This window comes from Heloderma suspectum, chromosome 1 (assembly GCF_057233095.1).
Source record: "Heloderma suspectum isolate Gila_16-S chromosome 1, 16-S_ref, whole genome shotgun sequence".
Lineage (NCBI taxonomy): Eukaryota > Metazoa > Chordata > Lepidosauria > Squamata > Helodermatidae > Heloderma > Heloderma suspectum.
In genome coordinates this window covers 372,179,990-372,207,442 of record NC_139458.1, presented here as the reverse complement: position 1 = coordinate 372,207,442, position 27,453 = coordinate 372,179,990, and the positions used below count along the sequence as shown (strand labels likewise).

At 44.7% G+C, this 27,453-nt stretch overlaps 1 protein-coding gene across 1 annotated transcript in view; it reads right to left on the bottom strand.

The window, feature by feature from the left end:
- The window catches only part of LOC146359856 (cation channel sperm-associated auxiliary subunit epsilon-like), a 201,478-nt gene that overhangs the window by 144,641 nt on the left and 29,384 nt on the right, over positions 1–27,453 (bottom strand). Inside the window, exons 4-5 of the mRNA XM_084828250.1 lie at positions 8,076–8,145; positions 1,331–1,413 (exon numbers count right to left, since the gene is read on the bottom strand). Coding sequence (XP_084684376.1) covers positions 1,331–1,413; positions 8,076–8,145 — 153 coding nt within the window. The remainder of the gene's footprint in view (positions 1–1,330; positions 1,414–8,075; positions 8,146–27,453) is intronic.

The following is a 27,453-nucleotide window of genomic DNA, read 5'->3' as shown; positions in this document are numbered from 1 at the left end:
CTCGGAGCAGTTGCTAATCCAAAAGGTAGTACTTGAAACTGGAACATGTCAGCACCAATGACAAATCATAGAAATCTCTGATGAGGATCTGTGACTGCTTTATGACAATATGCGTCCTTCAGGTCTATGGCTGCAAACCAAACACCCTTCTGGAGGACAGGAAAGATCAGTGCCAAAGTGGTCATTCTGAAGTTTATGGGAATAATGAATATGTTGTCAAACGGTCTCGTTGTCAAAAAGTATTGCCCAACATTAGAGAAGGAGGCTGACAATCTCAAGTTGGAGAGATTCCTTGAACCCGAGGAGCTGTTGGAGGTAAAGACAATTCCACAATTTTACCCTCTGAAGCTGCAGAAACTGGCTTCAGTACAGGGGCACTCAGAATTGTTTGGATTGGAAAATTCAGTAATGGCGGTGTTGAAACAACGCTCGTCTTTTTCTTTTGTTATTTTAACTTTTTAAGCTTTCTGAACCAGACCTTGGATTTTTAGCCTTTTTAGAAACTTTTTTGATAACGAAAGAATTAGAGAGCATCCTGGAGTCGGTTGGTCTATTCAGTCCACAATGGGCCAAGGACTGCGGGGAGGAGGGTTTTGACAAAGACATAGCAGTCACTATCTTCTCCTTTACACAAGAGTCTGTCGGTTTTTTAGAATCCATTGCCACTAAGACTCCCCTCCAAAGCTCTGCTTTCAGTCTATCTGACCAATTTCTCCTCACCTGCTTGGTAAATGACTGGCAGAGCGAACAAGCCTTGGGTAAATGTGCCTCCCCCAAACAAAAAAAGACAGAGTGAGGATCAGTTGGAGACAATTTGCTCCCACATTTCACGCATTTGTGAAAAGGAGCCTTTGAGGCCATACGCTGCAAGGCCACGGCCGTGGCTTGTCACAAATGGCAAAAAAAGATGAAAACTAATTTTATTTTTTTTAGGCAATGAAGACAAGAAAAATAGAATAACCAGAACAAGAAAAAAAATAAAGTCCCCAGCAACAGTGCAGAGAACTAAAATGTTCTCTAATTACGGATGAAGATCCTGTAGAGGCAACCGGCTAGGCAGTCGAAAGAGAACTGAGGGAACAGGCGAGAACCCACTGGGATATGCATAGTGGATGGTGGGGGGAGTGTTCCCACCAAAACATTCCTCAGTTTTAGAAGTTTCCCAAACAATGCTCATATGTGTGATGCACAGTGACCGTGAAGAAGAACCATTTTAACAACAGCAAGACTACTCCAAAATAAGCAATCACAGGAGCTCAGCCTAAAGCAAAACAGTAAACATACATGATTAAACATACTTTCCAAGATATAATATATTAAATCTCCTTACCTGATTATGTGGGAATACACATACCACAAAAAACAATGCAATTCAGCATTTACAGTTAAGTAGCGTTCCTTATCCTCAAAAGTCTAAAAAGAGTTTTAAAAATTAAAATTAAAACCCCAGATATTTTATTCTGTCAGTAGACAACTCTACATTAGGTTGTAAGCACTTTCAAAGATGTTGGTATCAGTACTTACACATTTTAAACATACTAGTATTTGTTACAATTGGTGGACTAAACAGAACTGAGAAAAGGAGAGAAACCTGAATCAATCCCATATTAACAACTCTGCCTAGCCCTTACCTTGTCATTATCATAGCTTTCTTGATACTAACTGTGCTTCAGTACTCTTGCTTGCCTGTTCTCCACCCTATTTTTGTCTTTTATCTTATTTTGTTATCAACATGACTTTCCTTTTCCTCTTTGCCACATCAGAAGATACAGTGAGAGGAGTCAATTCACTCTAACTCCTGAACAAGAGGAATTCCAAGAGTTGTTGGTTACCTTTCTACCTGGAAAGGGACAACTGCCTGCCAGTTCCCCAGTCACTGCTGAGCAATTTCAGACTGTTTTCCTCACACCTCTCCTTGGTCAAAGTATAAAGTGTGAAAGTCCCCTAGCATGCAGGGGAAAGCCTCATTGTCCAAAGCATACAGTCAAACCCTAGGCTTGTAATTAATAAGCTTTATTAAGATTAGGGATAGACATATAAGGCATGGACACAGAAGGGATGAAGGAAAAACAGATGAGCATAAAAAAGAAACAAAACAATCTACTCTCTAAGGTTGCTTTCCTATATCCACTTATTTGGGAGTAAGACCCACTAAACTCAATAGAACTTACTTCTGAGTTAGGGTTAGGGTTTTTAATGACAAATGTTTATTTAAAAAAACCCTTGTACAATCCTTCAATCAGGTTGTCAAAGCCCAGTCCCAACGTGACAGTGGGTTCTATAGTTTACAGTCAGAATCTGATCATAAGTGGTCCAGAAGGCTTTGGAGCCCAGTTCTGTAGTGAGAAGCCCAAGGTCTAAGAGTTTGGCTGTGCCTAGTTATTCAACTAATGGCAAGAGGAAGGATGGGGGGTAGGGGGTGGCTAGTTTGGATCTAATGAGCTTATGGAATGTCAGAATAAATGTGAGCTGATCTCTGTCAGTTTTCTTAGAGGAAAGCAAAGGGGAGTGAGTATCTCCCATCCAAATGCTAGTGGTGGACCCTGAATGTCAAAGCTAATAGCCTCTCCATGAAAAATTAAGCTTTTGCCACAAAAGCTAAGAAGCTCATCTACTTGATTTGCTAGCAATAAAGTCCTCACAGTTTCTGGTGTATTGTGTTAGTTTGCCAGGATTTGTTGTGCCAAGAAATGGGCACAGGACGCAGGTATGGATTCCATAGGAGCACCTCTAGAAGCAGAGCTTTGACTCTTTGGACATGGCATGTCCAACATGTAGGCAAAGGAACACCTGGGGAGACAGGATATTGGCACCTTTCAAGGTGGTGGAAAGTGGAAGTAAAAGGTGAGAACTGAGGAAAAATTCCAACATACTCTAGGTAACCATAACCATCAGAGGAAACTCTAGCTTGTGTGCCCGGAAGATGCTTGAAATGTGACAATGTAATAGACAAATGAGGCAACTGTGCCAGGTACATTGGATTTTTTAGGGTATGGACATTAGCAGGGTTGGAAATCAATCTTTCAAAATCTAGTTTTCTGTGCATTAGTACACCACACAAGGAACAACTGTCCCTGCAACAGATCTCAGCCTTGTCACTCAGCTCAGGAAGCTTGAAGTACCTCTGAGTACTTCTAACAAAAGGTTTAACTCAACTTAAAAAAAGAAATTCTAGATCCCCCAACTCTGGCAACTTGAAAATCCATTCTTGAGAACCTCCTTAGAATTTTGGAAATGCTAGTCACATGTATTAGTGCCCCCTCTTCTGATTTTTTAGAACATCCACAGTTTTAAAAGCCTGAATAAAAAGGGGCAGTTCAGAGATTGGGAATCAAAGGGATTCCTTTCCTCAGGAAAGGAATCAAAAATACAACTGCTAATATCACACTGCCCTTATACAAACTTATGGTGCGGCCTAGGGGTGTCAGAGAAATCCGCAGCAGAAACAAATGAGTTTGGATCTTCATGAATCCGGCCCACAGATTCTGCAGCAGACTGGCTTTTCCCCTGTCAGGTAGATTCCACCAACTTGCGGACCATTTTCTAACTTTCCTGAATTTTGCAGAAATTTTGTCATAGAAAAACATGCAAAATAAAAAAACCTGGCCAAAGATGTGCATTTTCCCCATAGGCTAGAGTGTGAAAATGTGCATTTTGGCGAATTTGCACATTTTCTCATGTGTGAAATTGCATAATTTACATTTGCGCAACTTTGGAAGCGAAAAAATCCAGTTCTGTCAATGGGCAGATGACGGAATGGAAGGTGCACGACAATCTGCGAAACACAGACTAAACAGATTTTACACAATCTGTACATCCCTAGTGCAACCACACTTAGAATGCTCTGTACAGTTCTGGAATCAATCTTCACAGAAACACAGAGAGAAACATTTTCAGCTTTTCTCCAACTTTTCCTGAGATCAGCTTTGGTCCGTCAGTGGCAATGAAGCAAGAAAAGCTGAGTATGTAGTATTTAAGACCCGGCTTTTCTTGCTTTGTATGCTACTCATGGGCCACAGCTGATTTCATCATGAAAACGTCATCAGCCCTGTAGGTGCTGCTCAGTGAATAAGAGAATTGTTCCCCGCCCCTGTCAATGTTCCCCTGCTCAGGGAAGTTTACTGTACGTGCTGAATTAAGCCCCTGTAGCTTACCCCACACCTCTCCCCTCACATCCAGCATTGGGGTGAATCCTCATCCTATATCCTCCAGATAAAGCAAACCTTGGCTCGTCCTTCCTAATCCCAATCCTAAACATAATAGTTGCCCGAGAGTAAGTCCCGCTGCCCCCTGTGACATTTACTTCCAAGTAAACATCCACTGGGAAAGATGGGATCCAGCTGAACTTTATAAATCTCTGCTTAAGACTGCACAGGAGATAGATTTACTTCTTATTGGGGAGAGAAACTTACTTCCGATTAAATACACCCAAGGCACTTTTGGATGCAGACTTCCTTCCTTGCTTTTTTCTCCACCAGAGCACATTAGTTAGCCTTTTTCATTCATAAATACTAGCCTCTGATTAAGTCATTCACAATCACATCCCTGGTTCCTTCATTCACAACCCCACCATAGCGATGTTTTGCCCTTTTAACAGATCACATTAACCTTTTTCATCCAGACATACTAGCCAGTTTCCCCTGTTGTGTGTGCGATTTTCCTGCGTGTGTGTGTGTGTGTGGGGGGAGGCTTTCCCACAGAAACAAGAGTAGGTGGCAGCAGAAGCAGCAGTAGCTGCCCTGCCAAGCACTAACAGTGGGAGGCAGCAGCTGCAGCAGTACTAATAATGATAATAACAACAGACACTGCTGTGGCAGCACCCCTAAGCCCAAGAGAAGTAAGGCTCAGTTCGCCCATCCCTACTTCTGAGTAACATTATCACCCAGCACTCAATGAATTAATATTTAAAGGGAGAGAAAGTGATTGAGCAGTTTTAAGAAAATGGGCTGACAAAGAAATTATCCCGACCCCTCTTCTCCTATAGGCAAAGTGGAATTGAGGGCAGAAAGTTACTTCTGGGTAGATATTTAGCCCTCTGCTCTCCCCATGCGCTCGCCCCATACAACTTTCCCTTCTGCCAATCAGCGCCGCTTCCACAAGCTTGCAGTGAAGCCCGCTGAGGTCACACACAGCGCCAAATTGCACTGAAGCCACTGTGATGGAAAAAAAGTCACAAAAAGAGTATGACAAAAACCAGATTTAGGGCAAGAAATGCCATGCTAACTACATGCATCATCTGACACAATCGACTTGGGGGTGGAGTAGACCCAAAGTAAAAGCCCCATGTAGACACCCCCTGGTCACCAAACCTAAAAAAAAAAAGGATATTGTAGGGCTGGAAAAAAGGCAGAAAAGAGCAACTAAAAGGGTCAGGGGCTGGAAGAACTCTCCTATGAGAAAAGGTTACAATAGCTGTGATTGTTTAGCTTAGAGAAAAGGCGAGTAAGGGGGGACGTGATAGAGGTATACAAAATTATGCATGGTGTGGAAAAAGTCAATAGGGAGATTTTTTCTCCCTCTCTCATAATACTAAAACCTGGGGTCACCCCATGAAGCTGATTGGTGGGAGATGCAGGACTGATAAAAGGAAGTACTTCTTCACACAGCACACAGTTAAGCTATGGAATTCATTTCCACAAGGTGTAGTGATGGCCAGCAAGTTCGATGGCTTTAAAAGGGTGTTGGACAAATTCATGGAGAATAAGACTACTGATGGCTACTAGTCCTGATGGCTATTTGCTTGCTATCCTAGTATCAGAGGCAGGATGCCAAAGCACCCCAGTTGCTGGGGAACATGAGTAGAGTGTGCTGTTGCACTCATGTCCTGCTTGTGGGTTTCCCATGGGCAACTGGTTGGCCACTGTGTGAACTGAATGCTAAATGGACCTTTGGTCTGATCCAGCAAGGTTCTTCTTATGTCCTTAAAGGATTTATATCAGTGGTAGGCAACCTCTTCAAGCCTGTGGGCACATCTGTAACTTTTTTTCCAGACCTGTGGGTGCATTTGTAATTTTGGCCTGTGGGCATTTACTTTCAGGATTACCACTTTTCTCACCCCCCACCCTTGCCTGGACTCCCACTTTTCTCCCCCTCCACATGCACCTTCCTCACCCCTCCATTAACCCCACTGCCTACCTCACCTAGGCACCTCTTAAGTCCTAAGGAAGAAGCAGGAAATCAGCAGATCAGGACCTGAACTGATTACTTCCTGCTTCCTCCTTAGGGCTTCAGCACTACAGAGGTGAGATATGCAGTGGAGGGGAATCGCAGTGCGGGGCTGGGAAAGGTATGCAAGGTGAGGAGTGTAATGGGGCCTTGGCAGGTGCTGCTGGGGGGCTTGGTGGCTGTTAGTGCGCCCACAGGATCCACGTTGCCAAGCCCTAGTTTATATAGACTAAGGGATCTATGTTGACAGGTCTACCCTCTGACAGAGGCCCAGACTGTAGCAAAGTTGCAGGGCTGTACAGTGAACTGGTTCCCACTCATGCAGATTTAACTGTTTGCACACACACAAAATATTTAAGGAAAACACTCCTCCTAGACCTTTAACAACATTCAAGGCCAAATTATGTGCACACAGAGCAGGAAACCAGGGGTCTAATTTCTGAGAATTACAAAACCCTTGTGATCAGCAGATATGGTGGTTTGCAAGAGCTCAAAATAATCTAGGGAGTGGATCTGGAGCTGAGAAGCAATGTAACAGCAAGGGAATCTCTGTGGAACAGACAGCCTCTCTATATTATTTCAGTGAGAATGCAGGAATCCATGTTAAAATTATTTTTTTGGTACTATACTCCATTAAAGCTGAGTCACATCATTCCAATAGAACCTCATGTGGCGCAGAGTGGTAGGCGGCAGTATTGCAACCGAAACTCTCCCCATGATCTGAGTTCAATCCCAGCGGAAGCTGGTTTTCAGGTAGCCGGCTCAGGTCGACTCAACCTTCCATCCTTCCAAGGTCGGTAAAATGAGTACCCAGCTTGCTGGGGGAAAGGTAGTCACGACTGGGGAAGGCAATGGCAAACCACCCTGCTATAGTCTGCCATGAAAACGCCAGCAAAAGTGGCATCCCTCTAGGGGTCAGTAATGACCCTGTGCTTGCACAGGAGGAACCTTTCCTTTCCTTTCCACATCAATCCATCATATTCCCCTCATTGATGGAGAAGATGCGATGTGCAAAAAACATTCCCCCACATGTGGTAGAGCTGTGCTAGGCAACAGAAATTCTGGCAAAAAGGATCTGAGGTGCTCTCTTGGATTGCTTATCCCCAAGTGACCCCTACTCCTCAAGCAGCACACTTGTCTCTTCATCCTGACACCCCTAAACTAATCTTATGTGCAGACAAGTTGGAGAGGGTTCAGAGGAGGGCAACAAATATGACCAGGGGACTGGAAACAAAGCCCTATGAAGAGAGACTGAAAGAACTGGGCATGTTTAGCCTGTAGAAGAGAAGACTGAGGGGAGATAGGATAGCGTTGTTCAAGTACTTGAACGGTTGTCACAGAGAGGAAGGTCAGGATCTCTTCTCGATCATCCCAGAATGCAGGGCACAGAATAATTTGCTCAAGTTACAGGAAGCCAGATTCCGGCTGAACATCAGGAAAAACTTCCTGACTGTTAGAGCAATACGACAATGGAACCAATTCCCTAGGGCGGTAGTGGGCTCTCCCAGACTGGAGGCATTCAAGGTGAGGCTGGACAGCCATCTGTCAGGGATGCTCTGACTTGGATTTCTGCATTGAGCAGGGGGTTGGACTCGATGGCCCTTCCAACCCTACTATTCTATGATTCTGTGATTTGTTTGAACTGTTCCTTACAGTGGCATGTCTAGGCACTAGAACTCAAATGCTGGACTGAGGAATTGGTTTAAGAATATCTGGGAAGTAGTCTTATCTGACAAATTTGGGAAGTTGCATTTAAATGCGAACCAAATGAATTTCTCACCCATCCCTACTCCTGATAATATAGTGTGTATAAAGAGGTAAATACTTTGTATATTAAAAAGTTCTATAGATTTTTTTTTCAAACAACTGAGGGATTACTTTGAAACTGAATGAAATTATTAACAACTTACTGAAGTCCGAACTACTGGCATAATCCTGTGAGTTCCAGCAACTGGACAACTTATTGTTGTGAGAGGTGACCTAGAATAATGAAAAATAACACGTCTAGTATGAAGCTGATAAGCACTGTTTACTATATGTTAGCCCCAGCTATACAAATTTGCAATAAAAATATGAACAAATTCTAGAATATATATTTGTCCATTTAACTGTAGTTTGATCCTCTTCTAGCCTCTTTTTGCTAGAAAAGACAAAAAGTTCAGATATCTCTAAATACCTTCAGCATTTTAGCTCATTTATTAATGTTCACTTAGTTCAACATTAATTTACTGACTGTGTAATCCTAACCACATCAAAAGTAAGTCCCACTAAATTACTCCCAGGTAGAATTGCAGCCTGAGTGTATTTTTCTTCTAATACAACATAAAATAGCTAACTAGCAGACATAAAGTTCTTTTACAGTTGAGCCTTCTCATGTTCTCTTGTAAGTAAAGATCTAAGTGTTACTGAAGAGGCCCTGAGATTCTAAGTTTATGCCTTCTTGGCCACTTACTCTATGTTTCAGTAAAACGATTTGTAGTGTTCGCTATACCATGAAAAATGCATTAGTGTTACCTGGATTTAGAACCAGTTAATGGACTCTGAAGTAAATTATGGTAGTATTGCATAAGGAATTTTTATCTTCCACAGCCACCAAGAGGATGGACAAGCATAGGATGAGGGTTAACAATGTTAAGCAGATAATGATATGACAGAATGGGCAGAACGATGGGAAAGAGGACATAGAAGGGAAGGGAAATTACCTAGTCTTGGCAAGGAAAAAAGGGTAAAAGAAATTATATGCTATCTATCCAGAGGCTATAACTGGTCACAACCTGAGAGTATGCATCACATAAAATGGGACCTGAGAAAGAAGTTAAAGGATATATATTAGCACATAAAAGCAAAGTCAAGCACAAGCAGCGTTTATGTACTGTTTCACAACTCACAAACATTCTATTGTCGTCTTGACCCTCTTCTCAAAACTAAGACCAACAGAACAGTGCAAGCTCCCATGCCATCTACATCTGCTCCAGAGTCATCCACCCTTTGGAACAAACTGCAGGGAATGTGGGTGCTCTCTAGACACGGGTATAACCTTACACACATTGTCAGACACCATTCATTAAGGGAGCAATCCTGTGGCCCCTAGACATTATCTGAGGGGCCATATACTGGGGATTTCCCCCTTCAAATTCAGAGACAGTACTCCAAACTTGGAATGGGGAGTCAGAGATCTGACACCTGTCCCCTGCCCCCTTGCAGCCGGCATGGAAAAAACCACACCAGCTGGCCTCGGGGGGGGGGGCATTTTGGTGGGAGGGGGGAGACCAGAGAGGCCAGGATATGAGTTCCTTCCCTGCCCCTCCAAAACACTGTCGCTAGATGGGTAAAAATGCCTGTCTGGTGAAAAATACAGGGCAGGAGGACAGGGAGGTAAAGATCACCTCTGCTTCTCCCCCCTACCCTGCACAGGAAGATCAGATGCCTCCGAGTTTTATTTATTTATTTATTAAATTTATTAATCGCCCATCTGGCTGGTCACCCAGCCACTCTGGGCGATATACAGCATATAATAAAACAGTTTTAAGACAATAAAATTCTACAATAAAAACGTTTTCTAAAATACCCTAACCCACCCCAAATGCCTGCCTGAACAACCACGTTTTTAATGCACAATGGAAGCTCATTAAAGAGGGGGCATGGCGGAGTTCCCTAGGGAGGGAGTTCCACAGAGTGGGAGCCACCACAGAAAAGGCCCTCTCCCTCGTCCCCACCAGTCTAGCTGTCCTGGCTGATGGGACAGAGAGAAGGCCATCCAAGGCTGACCTTGTTAAGCGGCCTGTCTGGTGTTGTTGGAGGTGCTCCTTAAGATAGGCTGGGCCCAAACCATATAGGGTTTTAAAGGTCAAAACCAACACCTTGAATTTGGCCCGGAAAACAACTGGTAACCAGTGCAACTCCTTCAGCACTGGAGTGATGTGATCTCGCCGGTGGCTGCCTTTAATCAGGCGAGCCGCTGCGTTCTGTACCAGCTGCAGCTTCCAAACCGTCTTCAAGGGTAACCCCACGTACAGCGCATTACAGTAGTCTAAATGAAAGGAGACCAGGGCATGTACTACCGATGGGAACAGATGGTCGGGAAGGAAGGGGCACAGCCGCCGTATCAGATGGAGTTGATACAGCGCTGTCTGGCTCACAGCTGACACCTGAGCCTCCATGGACAGCTGGGAGTCCAAAATGACCCCCAGGCTGCGGACCTGGTCTTTCAAGGGTAGCCGTACCCCATTCAACACCAGGTCAACATCCCCCAGCCTCCTCTTGTCTCCTACCAAAAGTACCTCGGTCTTCTTGTCAGGGTTCAGCTTCAGCTTATTCCTCCCCATCCAGCCACTCACCGTCTCCAGACATTTGGACAGGGATTCTATGGCCAACCTTGGCGAAGATTTGAATGAGAGGTAGAGCTGCGTGTCATCCACATACTGACGACACCGCACCGCAAACCTCCTGATGACAGACCCCAGAGGCTTCACATAGATGTTAAATAGCATCGGGGAGAGGATGGAACCCTGTGGCACCCCACAAGTGAGTGGCCATGGGTCTGAAACCTCCTCTCCCAGTGCTACCCTCTGGTACCTCCCGGAGAGGAAGGACTGGAACTATCGCAGTATGGTGTCTCCAATGCCCAACCCCTCCAGGCGGTCCAGGAGGATACCATGGTCAACGGTATCAAAAGCCGTTGAGAGGTCGAGGAGAACAAGGAAGGAGCATTCACCCCTATCCAGAGCTCTCCTCCTATCAGTTTGGGGGCTTCTGCTCATCAAGGGTGTAATCAATAGGATTGCACCCTTAGGGACCTTTTAACCTTGGTAATATGGGACCTTGGCAGGAGGGGATCCTATGATTCACATACATACACAGAAAGATAGAGAGACTTCTGTCATAAACACACAAGCCCTGAGTCTCTTGACAGATGTATCTGGGCTTGTCCAGGGTGAGCGGAGGAGGTACCTGGCTTTGGATAGCTACAGAATTCCGAGGTTTGCCAAGCTCCAAGGAGGAGGTTGGAATCCTGCCAGGAGTAGGTAGGCCAGAAAACTGAGTAATTTTTGTAGCATGGTCCTAGTCAGCCCCAGCCCAAGGTCTCTCGCTGCCTGAGGCAAGAACAGCACCGCCTCACATTCCTTCTCCCCACCACAGCCTACACATCCTCCTTGCACCCCTTCCTGGTAATAGGGCTCTCGCAAAAGTTCCATCAGCTGGGTCTTACGAGCGCTCAGCTGGCCAGATCTCATGAAAGCTTGGCCAGCCAGATCTTGCAAAAACTCAGCCACCCAGAGCCCCATAGCTTCAGCAAAGCAAAGGGGAACGTGTGCGTGCAACATGAGCAGCTGCTCAAGAGAGCCACTCCAGCGTCTCTCTCGCTCTGGCAAATGTCACTGGTTCAACAGCCATGAATGGGACCTATTAGGTTACCAAGGACACTGAGGACCCAGAGTTCTTATACTAAATGTAATAAATAAATATTTTTACAAAGGTTTTAAAGACACAAAGGATGTCAGGTCTACGGATGTGCAACACTGGAAATTCCGTTCTGTTTAAGCCCCATGGGATTCCGCAGCTTTTCTGTTCTAGTAAGCGGCAGTAGAATTTTTTTCCAATTCTGGAAATATTTTGCTCAGGGGGCGGGGTCCCACCATTTGTGCAAATTGTAATTTGCACAAAAAATTGGGGGATATTGAAATTTGCATCAATGGTGGTGTAATTTTATTTTAAAGAATTTATTGCCGATCTTGCGCAAGTGCGCACAATCACAAGTCTACCTGTCTGCTTTGTAGCCCTGCAGAGAGGTATTCCCCCTCTTGTCATTATCCTTGTCAGTTTCATCTTCTCCACAAAATACTTGTTAGCCCAGCAGAGGCATATTCCATACTTGTCAAAGAACTTGTCAATTGTCAATTTCATCCTCCGCTTCAACACTTCCCAACACATTTCAAGATCCCTGTAACATATGCTTGTTATATTAATGTATGTGCTTGCACTGTTAAGTGTAGCCCAGGTAAGTTAGAGTTAAAAGAACATGTGAGAGTAAGTGAAAGGTGGGAGGGGCTTGTGTGTATGAGAGGATTCTAAGGTTATAAAAGGAGAGAGCTGACAGTAGGCAGATAGGGCCTTATGGATTGAAGAGGCTACATCTAGTTGGTGGGATTTTGGGAACCAGGATTTAGAAGGCGTACCAAGCACTGACTCATAATAATATACAACTCTTCTTGTGTTTAATAAAATTTTACTTGTTTGTTCTTAATACAAAATCCCATGTGTGTGTTTGGCTTATTGAGCTACTATTAGAAAATCTATTTCCCTATTACTTCTCCTGTATTGGGTAGAGGGAACCAATTATTGGGTGCCTCTTTAACCCAGAGAGTAAAAAGGGGCTAAACCTTTGTGTGTCAGTGAGGACAACTGACCAAAGTGAAGGGAGATGTTCTGAGGGGGTTTCTTTTTCCAATTTCAACAGGTGGAAGCTGAAGAAAGTATAACTCGGGGCAATAACATCTCAATCCCCCTTCCCCCTGCAAAAAAAAATGGCACAAATTGCCACCATTAAAAAAAACCCCAGAATCCATGTATTAGCTCAACCCGCTACAGACTGAGGTGATGCCAGCGGGGGCAAATGGAATGAAATCCACAGGGCCAAATTGGAACAATCCATTGAGTTTTCACCTCCCAGATGGAATTCTCATACATCCCTAGTCAGGTCTGACATTACAAAGACACAAAAAAGCTAAGGGAAGATTCCCAGGTGGCGTCAATGGCTGCTCTGGGCTGAAAACAAAAGAATGAAGATTGCCCAGCATCATTGTGAATGTCAAAAGGAGGGATCTGGGATAGGCAAACCGATCAAGAGAGTGCTAAGCTTTCAGCTATTCAAAACTGTGACCTTTCCAAAATGTTGGGAAATTCCCAGTCCTGCACCTGGATCAGTAATTTGATCATACTGGGGGAGATCACTTCAAGACTGGCATATGTTTGCATAGTTCAGTTAGCATTTGCCCAACCTGGGGCTTCTGAATAAGTATAGTTTTGATTAGACTGGTATTACTATACGTAAATACACACACGCAGGAGAAAAGAAGGATTCCCCCCCCCATTTCCTATATCAAATCATGTTAATGATTACTGTATATTGATATGTTTTACAATATGATCTCCCCCCCCCCCTTTGTTGTTGTGGCTGTTATTGTTGTGCTGGAAATAAAAAGATTTTTTTAAAGTTTACTATCACTAAACTTGGCCTTTCAGATTTGACCTGAAGAAATGCAAAGGGTTTGAGCAAGATCATTTTGTGCTGTCAGTTTTCCCGTTTTTGCCTAGTTTCACTCTGACAAGGATTTCTGAAAGTGACCATGTCGTCCACGGTTGTTGAATGTTCTGGGAGCTTGCAGGCCTGCCCTACCTCCAAACAGCCTGCTAACAGAGGGAGCACAAGGGAAAGGCCAGTGTGTCCAATGTGCTGGCAGATGGGCAGAGTTAGATACAACCTGTAGAAAAGGGCACATGGTACACATATGTATTGTAGCAGGCGCAGTCTTGGGAGAGGCATTCCCTGTGTGTGACAGTGGGGGTGGGGAGTGCCTCTTCTAAGATGGCACCTGCCATCTTCAGTTTTTATAAGTATTTATATTAAAAAATAATGTAATCATTCTAAACAATGTGGTGCCTGGTTAGTTGGGGCAACTTTTAGTTGAACAGGCTTTTAATAGTTATTTATTTATTTATTTATTTATTTTCATTTCTATACCGCCCAATAGCCAAAGCTCTCTGGGCGGTTCACAAAAATTAAAACCAAACAGCACACAATAAAAATATAGAACATTAAAACCACAGTATAACAATACAACCAGAATAAAATCTAGTAGCAGTGCAGGGATTTCAAATACAGATTAAAAACAGCAAAGCTGAAAGTCTAGAAAGCTAAAATGTCTGGGAAAATAAAAAGGTCTTCATCTGGCACTGGAAAGAATACAGTGTAGGTGCCAGGCGAACTTCACTAGGAAGCTCATTCCACAGCCGCGGTGCCACAGCAGAAAAAGCCCTCCTTCCAGTAGCCACCCACCTCACTTCCTTTGGCAGGGGCTCACAGAGAAGAACCGTTGAGGATGATCTTAAGGTTCGGGCAGGCACATATGGGAGGAGGCAATCCTTCAGATAACCTCGCCCCAAGCTGTTAAGGACTTTGAAGGTTAATAGCAGCACTCTGAAACGGGACCGGAAATGGACTGGTAATCGATTAATCTAACTGACTAATCCACTAAACGTTGCAGCCCCAGTAGTGAAGACATGGTATCTATTTTAAAGAGTTCATCCACAAATTATTGTCCAAGTTGCACCAGATTTGTGAAAAGCAACAGGACAGTTCCACTAAGTGATGTTAATTATCTCTGTCAAGGGCTCCTTGGCGGCCTCTCTCAGTCTAATCCAGTAGCCAAGTCCAGACACAGACAAAGGGATTCTTTTCAAAGCTTTATTCCTCTTATACAACTTAACAACTCTACTGTTAGCTACTAGATATGAGCAGCAAAGTACCTATGCCCTAAGTTGGAACAGTTGGTCGCCGTTTGAAGGAGAATCACTGGCAGACCCTGAACTTATGAGCTAGGGAGAGTCCCTCCCCTTTTCCCTTGGATCCTCTGGGCGCAACTGTTGTTTGCGTGCCAACCGGGCACTACGCCTCCTTTCTGCGCCCTCCATTTGGCGCTGCTCCCTGCGTCGGCGTCGCGCGTCCAGCAAGTCTTCTTCCCGTGCTCTCTCACTCCCGGGACTGCTATCTATGCCAGGAATGCCGGTGGGAGGAATCTCTGCCAGCTGTTGGCCCTGGGAAGGATGAGCGCGCTCCTCTCCCAGGAGCGGCTGCTCTTCCTCAGAATCAGAAGTACTCTGGGATTCTATGGGCTCAGTGTCCACCCTGACAATCTCTGTGTGAGCCCCTGGGTTTACACATAACAGACAGACACATTATCTCTGTTCCTTGATACAAAAGAGTGTTGGGTTGTATTGCTTTATTACTCACAGTCAAAGGTGTACTAAGAGTTCCATTTATCAGTTAAGGGCTGATAATGGGCAATAAATATTGTATAGGGTATAAACACTATAAAATCTGATATATAGATGTTTACTAAAGTTTATACAGTTAGGTTTTAAGTAGTAATTTTTTTTCTAGAAAATTTTAGTATCAGTCTTATCTAGGCTGAAAGATATACGTTAACCTGAGCTCAAATCTATGGGATAGTAAACTATGAAGTAATACTGTACAAATTATGTAAATATGCTCTGATGTTTGGGGCATGTCAGCTTCTTAACATCCAGAGGCTCACAAGTCTGCATACCTATTGCTGGACAGACTATTCAGGACTGGGTAAGAAACTTAGAGAACTCTCCCTTTTAAACCAAACTATTGTTTTAGCCTAAAAGGTTGCATTTTGATGGCATGTTTTATTGAAAATATTTGGATGATTTTATAAAAATTGAAATCTAAAGATTTTTCCCTTAGTAATTCTTCTTAGTACAAAACCAGAACTGAACTCAACCACCAGCAATTTCTGGTGCACTCTTTGTCTGAAGTGTTTAAACAGTATAGATAGTTAACTGGCAGCCAAGAGCTTCCTAAATACTAGAACTATATCTTGATATCACTCGGCAGAGGTAAAATCTGTGATACAACACTTTCAAAAGTCTTGCTGCACCAGACACCAGTTCCTGCCCTCATTTTATTTGTTTATTCTTGATTATATTTACATGACTGCCCATCAACATATATTCTCTAGACAGTTTACAAAACTAAGAGGCCTGGTCTTCTGGATCAGGTGATTCCTTCACTGCTCCAGTTGCACTGACTAGCAATTCATTTCCAGGTTCAATTCAAACTGCTGGTTATTACTTCTAAAGCCCTAAACAGTTTAGAACTCGGATATCTAATGGGCCATCTGTTTTATTTGCTTTATGTATTAATTTGTTTAAAGTTAGTTTTGATCATTATAAATTCATTCTGATTATCAGCCATTTGGGGCATTTTTCAAAAGTGGAAAGATGGTATAGGAATTTTCTTCTAAATAAATACTCAGAGCATAAGGATACACTGATATAAAGCTCAGGAATCAAAACTCTACCGTATACCATGTTGCATACTGCCACACTGTGGTACGCTGCTGCAATGAATAACTATTCTATTCAAAGCAAAGCTCTATTTATGAACTATAACCTGTCATTTGCAACGTTTAAGTATGTCTGTATCTGGGATATAGAAAAAGTCAAAACTTCAGTATTTTGTAAAGATTCCAAATGATTATGGAAAGCATATGTAATATTTTTCTTTCTCTATGATATAGGTTTATTAAGACTGTTCACGCAATAGTATTCATTAATTTTTATTTTTAATCTGATCCTATCTTTGAAGGAGAGCCTCGTGTGGCGCAGAGTGATAGGCGGTTGTATAGCAACCGAAGCTACATTCCAATTCCAAAGAAGGGCAACGCCAAAGAGTGTTCAAACTACCGCACAATTGCACTCATTTCACATGCCAGCAAGGTGATGCTCAAAATCCTACAAGCTAGGCTTCAGCAGTATGCGAACCAAGAACTACCAGAAGTACAAGCTGCGTTTCAAAGAAGCAGAGGAACTAGAGATCAAATCGCCAACATTCGCTGGATCATGGAGAAAGCAAGAGAATTCCAGAAAAACGTCTATTTCTGCTTCATTGACTACGCTAAAGTCTTTGATTGTGTGGCTCACAACAAACTCTGGCAAATTCTTAAAGAGATGGGAGTACCAGACCACCTTACCTGTCTCCTGAGAAACCTGTACGAGGGTCAAGAAGCAACAGTAAGAACCAGACATGGAACAACCGATTGGTTCAAAATTGGGAAAGGAGTATGACAAGGCTGCATATTGTCACCCTGCTTATTTAACTTATATGCAGAGTACATCATGAGAAACACCGGGTTGGATGAATCACAGGTCGGAATTAAGATTGCTGGGAGAATTATCAACAACCTCCGATATGCAGACGATACCACCCCAATGGCAGAAAGCGAAGAGGATCTAAAGAGCCTCTCGTTGAGGGTGAAAGAGGAGTGTGCAAAAGCTGGTTTGAAACTCAACATTAAAAAAACGAAGATCATGGCATCTGGCCCCATCACTGCCTGGCATATAGAAGGGGAAGAAATGGAAGCTGTGACGGATTTTATTTTCTTGGGCTCCAAGATCACCGCAGACGGTGTCTGGAGCCATGAAATTAAAAGACGCTTGCTCCTTGGGAGGAAAGCTATGGCAAACCTAGACAGCATAGTAAGAAGCAGAGACATCACCTTGCCGACAAAGGTCCGTCTAATGAAAGCTATGGTTTTCCCAGTAGTAATGTATGGCTGTGAGAGCTGGACTATAAGGAAGGCTGAGCGCCGAAGAATTGATGCTTTCGAACTGTGGTGCTGGAGAAGACTCTTACGCGTCCCCTGGACTGCAAGGAGGTCCAATCAGTCAATCCTGAAGGAAATCAACCCCGAGTGCTCATTGGAAGGACAGATACTGAAGCTCAAGCTCAACTATTTTGGCCACCTAATGCGAAGAGAAAGCTCAATAGAAAAGACCCTGATGCTGGGAAAGACTGAAGGCATAAGGAGAAGGGGACGGCAGAGGATGAGATGGCTAGATAGCATCACCGACGCAATGAATATGAACTTGAGCATGCTCCGGGAGAGAGCTCAGGACAGGAAGGCCTGGCGTGCTATGGTCCATGGGGTCACGAAGGGTCGGACAGGACTGAACGACTGAACAACAATCTTTGAAGGCTTTCAAAGAAAGAAACTGAACCACTCAGGCTAGTAGCTTCATGTTTGAAGCTGCCCTCAGCACAGGACCCCATCACTGTCTTCCCAGTCAGTGCTCCTCATATCAGTGGGCTGCTCCTCCACCAACACTTATTTATTTCTACCAAATGGGAACATGGGTGGGTGGAGCTGAGAGAAGGACAGGTAGCTTACTTGTAACAGTAGTGCTTCGAGTAGTCATCTGTACATTCACACATATGGGCTCAGTGCCTGCATGAAGTCCCATTCAGGAAACTTCTATAGCTGAGGAATTTTCTGCAGGAACCTTCCCCCACCATCCCAGTGTGCATGTCCCTGGCAGATTCCCGCTTATTCCCTCAGTTCCTTGAGACTATTGTAGCCTGGGAACCAAGATCAACATTGACACCAAAGTGGGGACTGTGGGTGGGTTGTGTGAATACACTTGAGAACTACATTTAGATGTTAACAACCTGTCTTTCTTCTTTGTGGTCTCTGTGCATCATGCATATGGGCGAGTAGCAAGCTAGCTTACTGAAGGAAGGTTGGTGTCTGTTGCAATATAGTGGACAGCATGTCCAAACACGCAGTCAACTCTGGTCTAGTTGGTAGTGGTGGATGAATGTCAAAAGTTTGGACCAGGTTGCAGCCCTACAGAGCCTGGAATAGCGATTCCCTTGTAAAATGCTACCAATGTAGCCATCACACAAGTTGACTGAGCTCGTTCTTCAGCAGCTCAAACGTAAGCCATATCGTCTGGATGACCCACGAAACAAAACATTGTGTGGAGATGGGAAGACCCTTGTTCTTACTGCCATAAGAGATGAACAGACGTGGAGACTGTCTGAAAGGTTCAGACCATGACTTATAAAAAGCTAGTGCCTGACAAATGTCGAAGGTGTGAAGTGTCAACTCAACTGGAGTGGAAAGAGAAGAAAAGAAGACAGGAAGAATCACATTCAGATTGAGGTGAAACTCCAACACCACTTTAGGCAGAAAACTGACATCCAGATGAAGAATCAGCTAACCCCAGTGAAAAGCAAGATAGGGTTGTCCACACGCAGTGTGCACAATTCACTGGCACTAGGGATGTATGAGAATTTCAGTTTTTCTTGCAAATGTGAGCACGCCTTGTTTTCAAGTTCAAATGTGAGCGCAAGAACATGCCCACTGAAAATGTTTGTAGACTGCCAAATATACTTGCGTTCAATTTGCACAAATTTCCTAAATGTACACAAATCTCCCAAATTTGCACCAGTTTCCAAATTTGCTCCAATTTCCCCTGTATACTGAATCAGCTCCACTTTAGTCTATGGAGGAAATTTAGTAAGTTTGCATACATTTAGTAAATCTGCACAAATTGAATGGGGAAAGATGCTCAAATGTCATGTTCAATTGCTGCTCAAGCTGCAGAGTTGTCTCATTGGCCCCGATCTTGAACACTGCTCATTTGCCCATCCCTAACTGGTGTGCCTGGTCCAAGTCACAGCTACTAGAAATGCCGTTTTGAAGAAGAGGAGGCAGAGATCCACTGTTGCAAGTAGTTTGAAGGGCTTGGTTGTTGGAACCTGTCCATCACATTACAGGCTTTAACATGGTCCTGTACATTGGACTGGAAGTACAAGATGCTGAATTCCATGAAGGAACTACTTAGCCAATAGATGAGAGAACACCGAAAAACCTTCAACAGGAAGATGAGAGCCCGAGATGGCTGCAAGATATACTTGAATAGAAGAAAGCTTCAGATCCTTTTCAAATAGAGAAAGGAGGAACTGCAGAACTTGGTGCAGGGGGGCACCTTATAGGTTCAAAGCCATCAATAGTGGTGAAAAAACAGAAAACCACCCACTTCCAGGCATAAGAATGTCTCGTGGAATGCTTACAAGCAGCATCAAAGATCCTGTGTACTGAAGGCAGGATGAAGCTGATGGTACTGATCATCAAATCCTCCATGCAGTCATTAGGAGTGTGTGAACATCTGGGTGTCGAACTTTCCCATGATCCCAAGTGAGTAGATTTGGGATCATTGTAAAGAAGCAGAGTGACTCCATGCTTTTTTTTTATTGTGATATTCATTTTATATTGTGTGGGTTAGAGATTGCTGGTCTGTGCAGGGCCTAAGAAGGGAGGATGCTGGGACAGAGACTTTGTGACACCTGAGGGGAGGATGAGTCTTGTTGTTGTTCAGTCGTTAAGTTGTGTCCGACTCTTCGTGACCCCATAGACCATAGCACGCCAGGCCTTCCTGTCCTATGCTCTCTCCCAGAGTGTGCTGAAGTTCATATTCATTGCATCGGTGATGCTATCTAGCCATCTCATCCTCTGCCGTCCCCTTCTCCTTTTGCCTTCAATCTTTCCCAGCATCAGGATCTTTTCCAGGGAGTTTTCTCTTCGCATTAGGTGGCCAAAATATTTCAGCTTCAGTATCTGTCCTTCCAATGAGCACTCAGGGTTGATTTCCTTTAGGACTGACTGATTTGACCTCCTTGTAGTCCAGGGGACTCGTAAGAGTCTTCTCCAGCACCACAGTTCGAAAGCATCAATTCTTTGGCGCTCAGCCTTCCTTATAGTCCAGCTCTCACAGCCATATGTTACTACTGAGAAAACCATAGCTTTGATTAGACGAACCTTTGTTGGCAAGGTGATGTCTCTGCTTCTTACTATGCTGCCTAGGTTTGCCATAGCTTTCCTCCCAAGGAGCAAGCGTCTTTTAATTTCATGGCTACAGTCACCGTCTGCGGTGATCTTGGAGCCCAAGAAAGTAAAATCTGTCACTGCTTCCATTTCGTCCCCTTCTATATGCCAGGAAGTGATGGGGCCAGATGCCATGACCTTCGTTTTTTTAATGTTGAGTTTCAAACCAGCTTTTGCACTCTCCACTTTCACCCTCAACAAGAGGCTCTTTAGATCCTCTTCACTTTCTGCCATTAGGGTGTATCATCTGCGTATCTGAGGTTGTTGATAATTCTCCCGGCAATCTTAATTCCGACCTGATTCATCCAACCCAGAGTTTCTCATGATGTACTCTGCATATAAGTTAAATAAGCAGAGCGACAATATGCAGCCTTGTCGTACTCCTTTCCCAATTTTGAACCAATCGGTTGTTCCATGTCTGGTTCTTACTGTTGCTTCTTGACCCTTGTACAGGTTTCTCAGGAGACAGGTAAGGTGGTCTGGTACTCCCATCTCTTTAAGAATTTGCCAGAGTTTGTTGTGATCCACACAATCAAAGGCTTTAGCATAATCAATGAAGCAGAAATAGACACTTTTCTGGAATTCTCTTCTCCATGATCCAGCGAACGTTGGCGATTTGATCTCTAGTTCCTCTGCCTCTTTGAAACCCAAAGAATATGGCTGTGCTCTCTCTGGGCAAGTTACCTCTGGCCTCAAGGCCATATACACTTGGGGTTGAAGGGAGGGGACAGTGCCTACAACTGGGTTGAATCATGCCACTTCTTTCTTCAACCCTCCTTTCCAGAAAGGAGTGGGGAGAGCACCAGAGTCAGGCCAGGATATAGTAAAAATCTGGGGAGGGCTTTTTGCCCAAGGTCCTTTGTTCTCATCCTGTCTTGAGGAAGAGGTTTCTGGTTTGGTGCAGATTATAATTAAAGACCTTTACAACCAGTAAATAGCATAGGCCGGTTAGCATGTTTCTATTTTGTCTGTGGGTGGGTTTCCAACTGTTTGATGCACTGTATATCTTCTTTGCAATTCACTTGTTATTGTACCCTTCCTAACCACCTTTCCCTCATTTGTAAATAAACTATCTACCTCTAAGAATTGTGCTACTATTTCCATCTGGGTCAGTGCTGAATCCAGTGTAGCTTTGCGGTTGGTGCTACTAATTTTTCTTTGTTCTGGACTCAAGGAATTGAGAGAACCGGTTTGGTCTCTACTCCTCGCACTCAGGGGGTGGTCTAGCTGGGGATTCCCTCCATCCTCAGGTGTGGTGCCAGAGAAGGGTGGTGGCAACAGACCAAGAGTGGTTCAGCTGAATCACACTGCCCTCTGCTTTCCCTTACAATCATCAGCAGTCAAATATAGTTGTCCTGTGCTAGACGGAGAAGGGGGGCAGACCAGGGTTTCCTCAGCCACCACAGTGTGATCAGAATACAGTTCATTCTGTCTGTTTCAACCTTCGCTAGATTGGTTATCAAGGGGAAAGGAGGAAAGAGATACAACAACAGACCTTCCCATGTGAAGACAAAGTTGTTCCCTATGTACCTCGGATCCAGACCCACTCTGCTGCAGAACACTAAGCAAATGTCATTGTCGCTCCATGGGAATAAATCCACTGTTGGTGTGCCCCAGCTTAGGAAGAAATCTGCCAGCACCCTTCTGTCCATCTCCTACTCATGGGAGGCCAGGAACATTAAACTGATCTGATCTGATTGTCTGTACCGGCCACATGAGCGCCACTAGTCGAATCCAACAGGGGACACCAATGGAAAATCTGAATGGTGAGATCAACAAGGGGACCAAATGGTATTCCTCCCTGCTTGTTCAGGTAAGCGACAATAGTCACATTGTCTGAGACCACCTGACCAACTCAACCAGCTAAGTCCAGCTTGAAAGCTCTGAGTGTCTTGTCAATGGACATCAACTCCAACAAATTGATGTCTCATGGCCTCTGTAGCCCACCATTGTCTTTGTACTGTCAACAGCCCACAATGGGCAACCCATTACAAAAGGGGAGGATCAATGGTCAGGTTGCGAGATGGAGGATGCTGCAGTAGGGATGGATGCCCCCCCCCCCCGGTTCTCCGGGAGCCTACCCAGCCCCTGCCCCAGCTTGCTGGTCCCCGGGCTGCATTCAAGCCCCTCTCGCACTTGGCGACCGACCCACAACTTACCCAGACCCGTCCACCACCATACCGATTGCCATGTTTTTAAAAAACATGGTGATTGGCAGTCTATGCCCATAGACTTATATGCAAAATAGCTCCATGAATCTTATGTATGTGGGAGATTCACAGAACTTTTTGCATATAAGTCTATGTGGGCACACAGACTTATACACAAAAAGTGCTGTGAATCTCCCATATACTCAGATTCATGGCACTATTTTGCTTAGAAGTCTATGGGCATATGCTGCCGATTGTTTTTTAAAAAACGTGTTTTTAAAAAACATGGCAATCAGTGCACAGGCAGATGGGTCTGGGTAAATTGCAGGCCGATCGCCGAGTGCAGGAGGGAGGTCCAGGGACCAGAGAGTGGGGAAGAGGGACCAGCGGGCATAGCTTGGGGGGTGCAGGCACTGGCGGTCTGGCACATTTGCAGAACGAAACAGGCGCCCACATCATCCCCATGCTGCAGGAATGGCAATGACTAACGTGAAACAGTCTCCCTTGAAAACCAGCAGAAGGATCAAAGGTAGCCATACCATACAGAACTTCTTAGATATTAGGAAGGAATTCACATCCCAGAGATCCAGGAATGGACAAATCCCTCCACCCATTTTTGGTATCTCGAAGAGAAGCCATTGTGAAGCCAATGTGATGGTTCATGCATTATTGCCCATTTCACCAAGACCATGTCTTCTTTGGTCTGGAGTGCTGATGAAGGGTCCGTCGGTCAAACAACACTGAGAGGAGGCAGGGCATTGAACTCAATCCTGTCTCCCCTCTGTATGATGGAGTGGACCCAAGAGTCCAATATTATGCTGGTCCAGGCTGGTAAGAAAGAAGACAATGAGTTCCAAAGATGGGGCAAAGAGCAGAGGAACAAAGATAGAAGGGACAGGGAGTCAAAGGTGATGTTTGCTACCCAATCACCTCTCCCATGCAGGTGCACAAAACCTGGGTGGCAAATATTGTGTTTTTTTGGTGCAGAAGTCAGACATCTGTAAGCCTGCCCAGCTCCAGACTGTTGCTGGTAAGGATAGGAGAACAGATAAGACCATTGGCATTGTTTGTACTGGGTGGGTGGGTGGCCCAACCATCTATGGCACAGTGTTTTTCGCCTTTTGTACTGAGTCCATGGCCTCGTCAGTCATTGCACTGAATAATTATTGCCTGTCAAAGGGTAGATCTTCAATATGGGATCGGTTCTCTTGAGACAACCCTGCAGACCTCAGCCAGGCATGCCATATCAATCTCACTGTGCCAAACCATGGCTTTGGCATTGTAGTCAACTTGGTGCTGGGAAGTATTAATTTGTTGTCTGGAAAGGCACATAGCCTCACTCTAAAAAAACCCGGGCCAAATCTCCCTTGTCCTCAGGAAAGTGATCAAGCAAGTTCCCCACTTTCTCCCACAAAAACAACTGATGGTGGGCTATCACACCTGATAGTTGGAAACCTTGAGGTCCAAAGCAGCAGAGGAATAGATTTTCCTACCCATTAAATCTAATTGCTGACCTTGCCCATGCTTTCAAGAGTTGTCCTGAGAAGTTTTGAAGATTAAAGAGTTGGGAGCAGAGTGTCTGAACAGAAACACCACATCCTTCTCCTGGATGTAATACGCGCCTTCCAGCCTCTTAGATGTGGAAGGCATCAATGACGGGGCCTGCCAAGACTGCTGGATAGTCGGAAACAGTGTAGAAAGAAGTGGGATTACCACCAGAGCACAGATCTCAGTATGAAACTGTGTCATCAAACACTGGATCCTAGAGACCAGTTGCTGTGTTTCCAATCCCAAGAATTGAGCCATGCGAAGGACCTGGTCTGAAAATTGCCCCAAATCTTCAAATGGAGAAGCCGGGCCCTGGGCACCCACTGCAATGTCAGGGACAAGATGGAAGGTGCTAAAGAAGAGTGTGATATCAAATCAGACTTATACCCATCCATACTAGATAGAGGCATGGCCACAGCTATAGTAAGCTGTTGAAAGAGTACCACCTGAATGGTATCAGGCACAGGCCATACTGCCAAGGGCTCAATCATAGTGAGAAGTGTCCACCGGGGACAGTAGATATAAAGCACTTGGTGAGGGTAGCATGGCTGAAGGCAGGGGAGCTATCTGTGTTGGCTGGACAGGTACTGACAAAGGCCTCAGGAGAGTGTTAAAAAGCATTCATCATCAAGAGGCCTTGAGACAATGGCCAAAGGTGCATGTTGGCGCTCACAAAGATCAGCCCAAGGATAATCCAGGCAGTTGTAATAATACTTCTTCCTAGGGTCTTCCCTGAGCTGATCTTCCCAGACTTGAGGTCTCCTGTGAGGTATATCCCAATCAGACTGTCTATCCCATTCAGAAAACAGTGACTGGGACTGATACCTGGTCTGCTTGTATCATCTAGGGGCATGTTCCCTTCATGCCCAGTACCCGAAAAACATCAAGTCTGGAGACCCAGCACACCGTGTAGATGGCTTCCCATATGAAGGAGATCAATATCGACAACCAGTCATCGGTCAAGTCAGCTGCAGTGTCAGAGAAGTGTCTGTGATTTTGCCCTCCAATGTAGATGCAATCGGGATTGGGTCTTGAATTGGTAACTATCTGTTGTATCGGTGAATTCAGTAGTAGTAGTGGTGGAGTAGGGACTCACACTGGTGCAGTTGATGCTGATTGCCTCAGTACCAATTTAGCCTCTTTCTTAGAGTCCTTCTTTTCCCTCCATTTTAGGCTCAGAAGATTTTGGGGTTCTGGACATCTTTGACAATTTCTTTGCCAAAGATCGTGTCAATGACTGCTCAGGTGTGGGTGGGTTATGTTGGCTTGTAGACCACCCAAGTATGGGTGGGTCAGATTGGCTCTGTGAGCACCCAGTTGTGGGTAAGTCACTTTGGCCTGTAGCTAGGGTCTGATGGGGGGGGGGGGCAAGATAGACCCTGACACTTGTACACGTTGCAGCGATGATACCGCTTTCGACAGACCCTCTGATGGGTCAGTTGATGCCTAGGGCATAGGCTACCCCAGCACTTCCATGGTTTCAAGTGCCTTCCTCCACAACACAGCACAAAGTTTGTCAGACCAATGCCTGCTTCATAAAAGCCTGGCAATGTACACAGGCATCCAACTTGTGCCCCTCTCCAAAGAAAAAGAGGCAGAGGGAATGGCCATCTGTGGGTTTTAGCTCACTTCCACAATGGATGATGTCAGGGTGGAAACTGAGCCACTAGAGCCCCAGAGCAGTTCTGATTCTGAGGAGGAACAGCAATCCGTGGGAGAGGAGCTCGCTCATCTCTCACAAGCACAGCAGCTGGCAGAGATTCCTCCTGCCAGCATTCCTGGGATAGATAGTGACCCTGGCAGTGAGAGAGCGCTGGAGGGGGGCTTGCTGGATGCTCGGCGCAAACGCAGTGAGCGACGACAGATGGAGGGCATAGAAATGAGGCATAGTGCTCATTTGGTGCTTAAACAACGGTCGCGTCCCAAGGACCCAAGGGAAAGAGGGAGGATCTCTCCCTAGCCCATAAGTTCAGGGTCTTCCCGTGGTTCTCCTTCAAACGGGGACCAACTGCCTTACCTGGAGCTTAGGCTACTCTGCTATCTTTCCCCAGTGCTGTTGCTTGCTTTGTCGCTAGTGATTAGTATCTGAAAGAGTCATAAAGTAATAAAGGAATAAAGTCTCGGAAGGAATTCCTCGTCGTCTGTGTCCTGAGTTGGCTATTGGTGGGGACTGCAAGAGGCAACTAGGGCGCTCCTGACTGATACATTGTGGAAAGGGGCCCAGAGGGCCATATACCCAGAGGCGATAAGGCAATTGTGAAGATCGCAGGGGGGAAAAAGAAACAGGTAAAAGACTGAAATAATGACAGCAGTAGAAAAAAAGACAGAATAAAATCTGAGCACTTCACAGAAATTTTGCTTACTGAACTACCACAATGGTGGTCAAAAGAGAACTGAGGGAGTAAGCAGGAACCCACCAGGGACATGCACACTGGGAGGGTGGGAAACCATTCGCACCAAAAATTCCTCAGCTATAGAAGTTTCCCAAATAGGGCTCCGCACAGGTGCACAGCCCATATGTGTGACACACAGAGAGTATGAAGAAGAAACAGCCATTCTTTCAGTGAGTGCTGGGTGGTTGCCACTGTATTTGAGGTTGAACAAAGAGGACCATTAAAACCAGATAAAAGTACAAGATCAGGACAATGTGCAAATTTAATACGTCGATAGCAATGATGAAAGGACAAGGTATATCAAATCCTACAGAAATTTATAAAACATAGCTTAAAATTGCATACCAAAGGTGCAGGTAAAAGGTACTGCTACACGCTTAAAACACTATAAAACATTTACAGAGTATTTAAAAACAAAGCTGGAACTGTAAAAATAGGTGAGAATAAAACCAATTTATATGTAAACTGCTTGAAGATACACAAAAGATATACAGACAGGCAGATGGTATTTCTATCCTGTTTGAAGTATAAGATCTTCTCAAACTGGGGAGAGGTAACGAGCAGGGTACCGCAGGGCTCAGTCCTGGGCCCAGTGCTCTTCAACATTTTTATTAATGACTTGGAGGAGGAGGTGCAGGGAATGCTGATCAAATTTGCAGATGACACAAAATTGGGCAGGATAGCTATTACCCTGGAAGACAGAGACAAAATTCAAAGTGATCT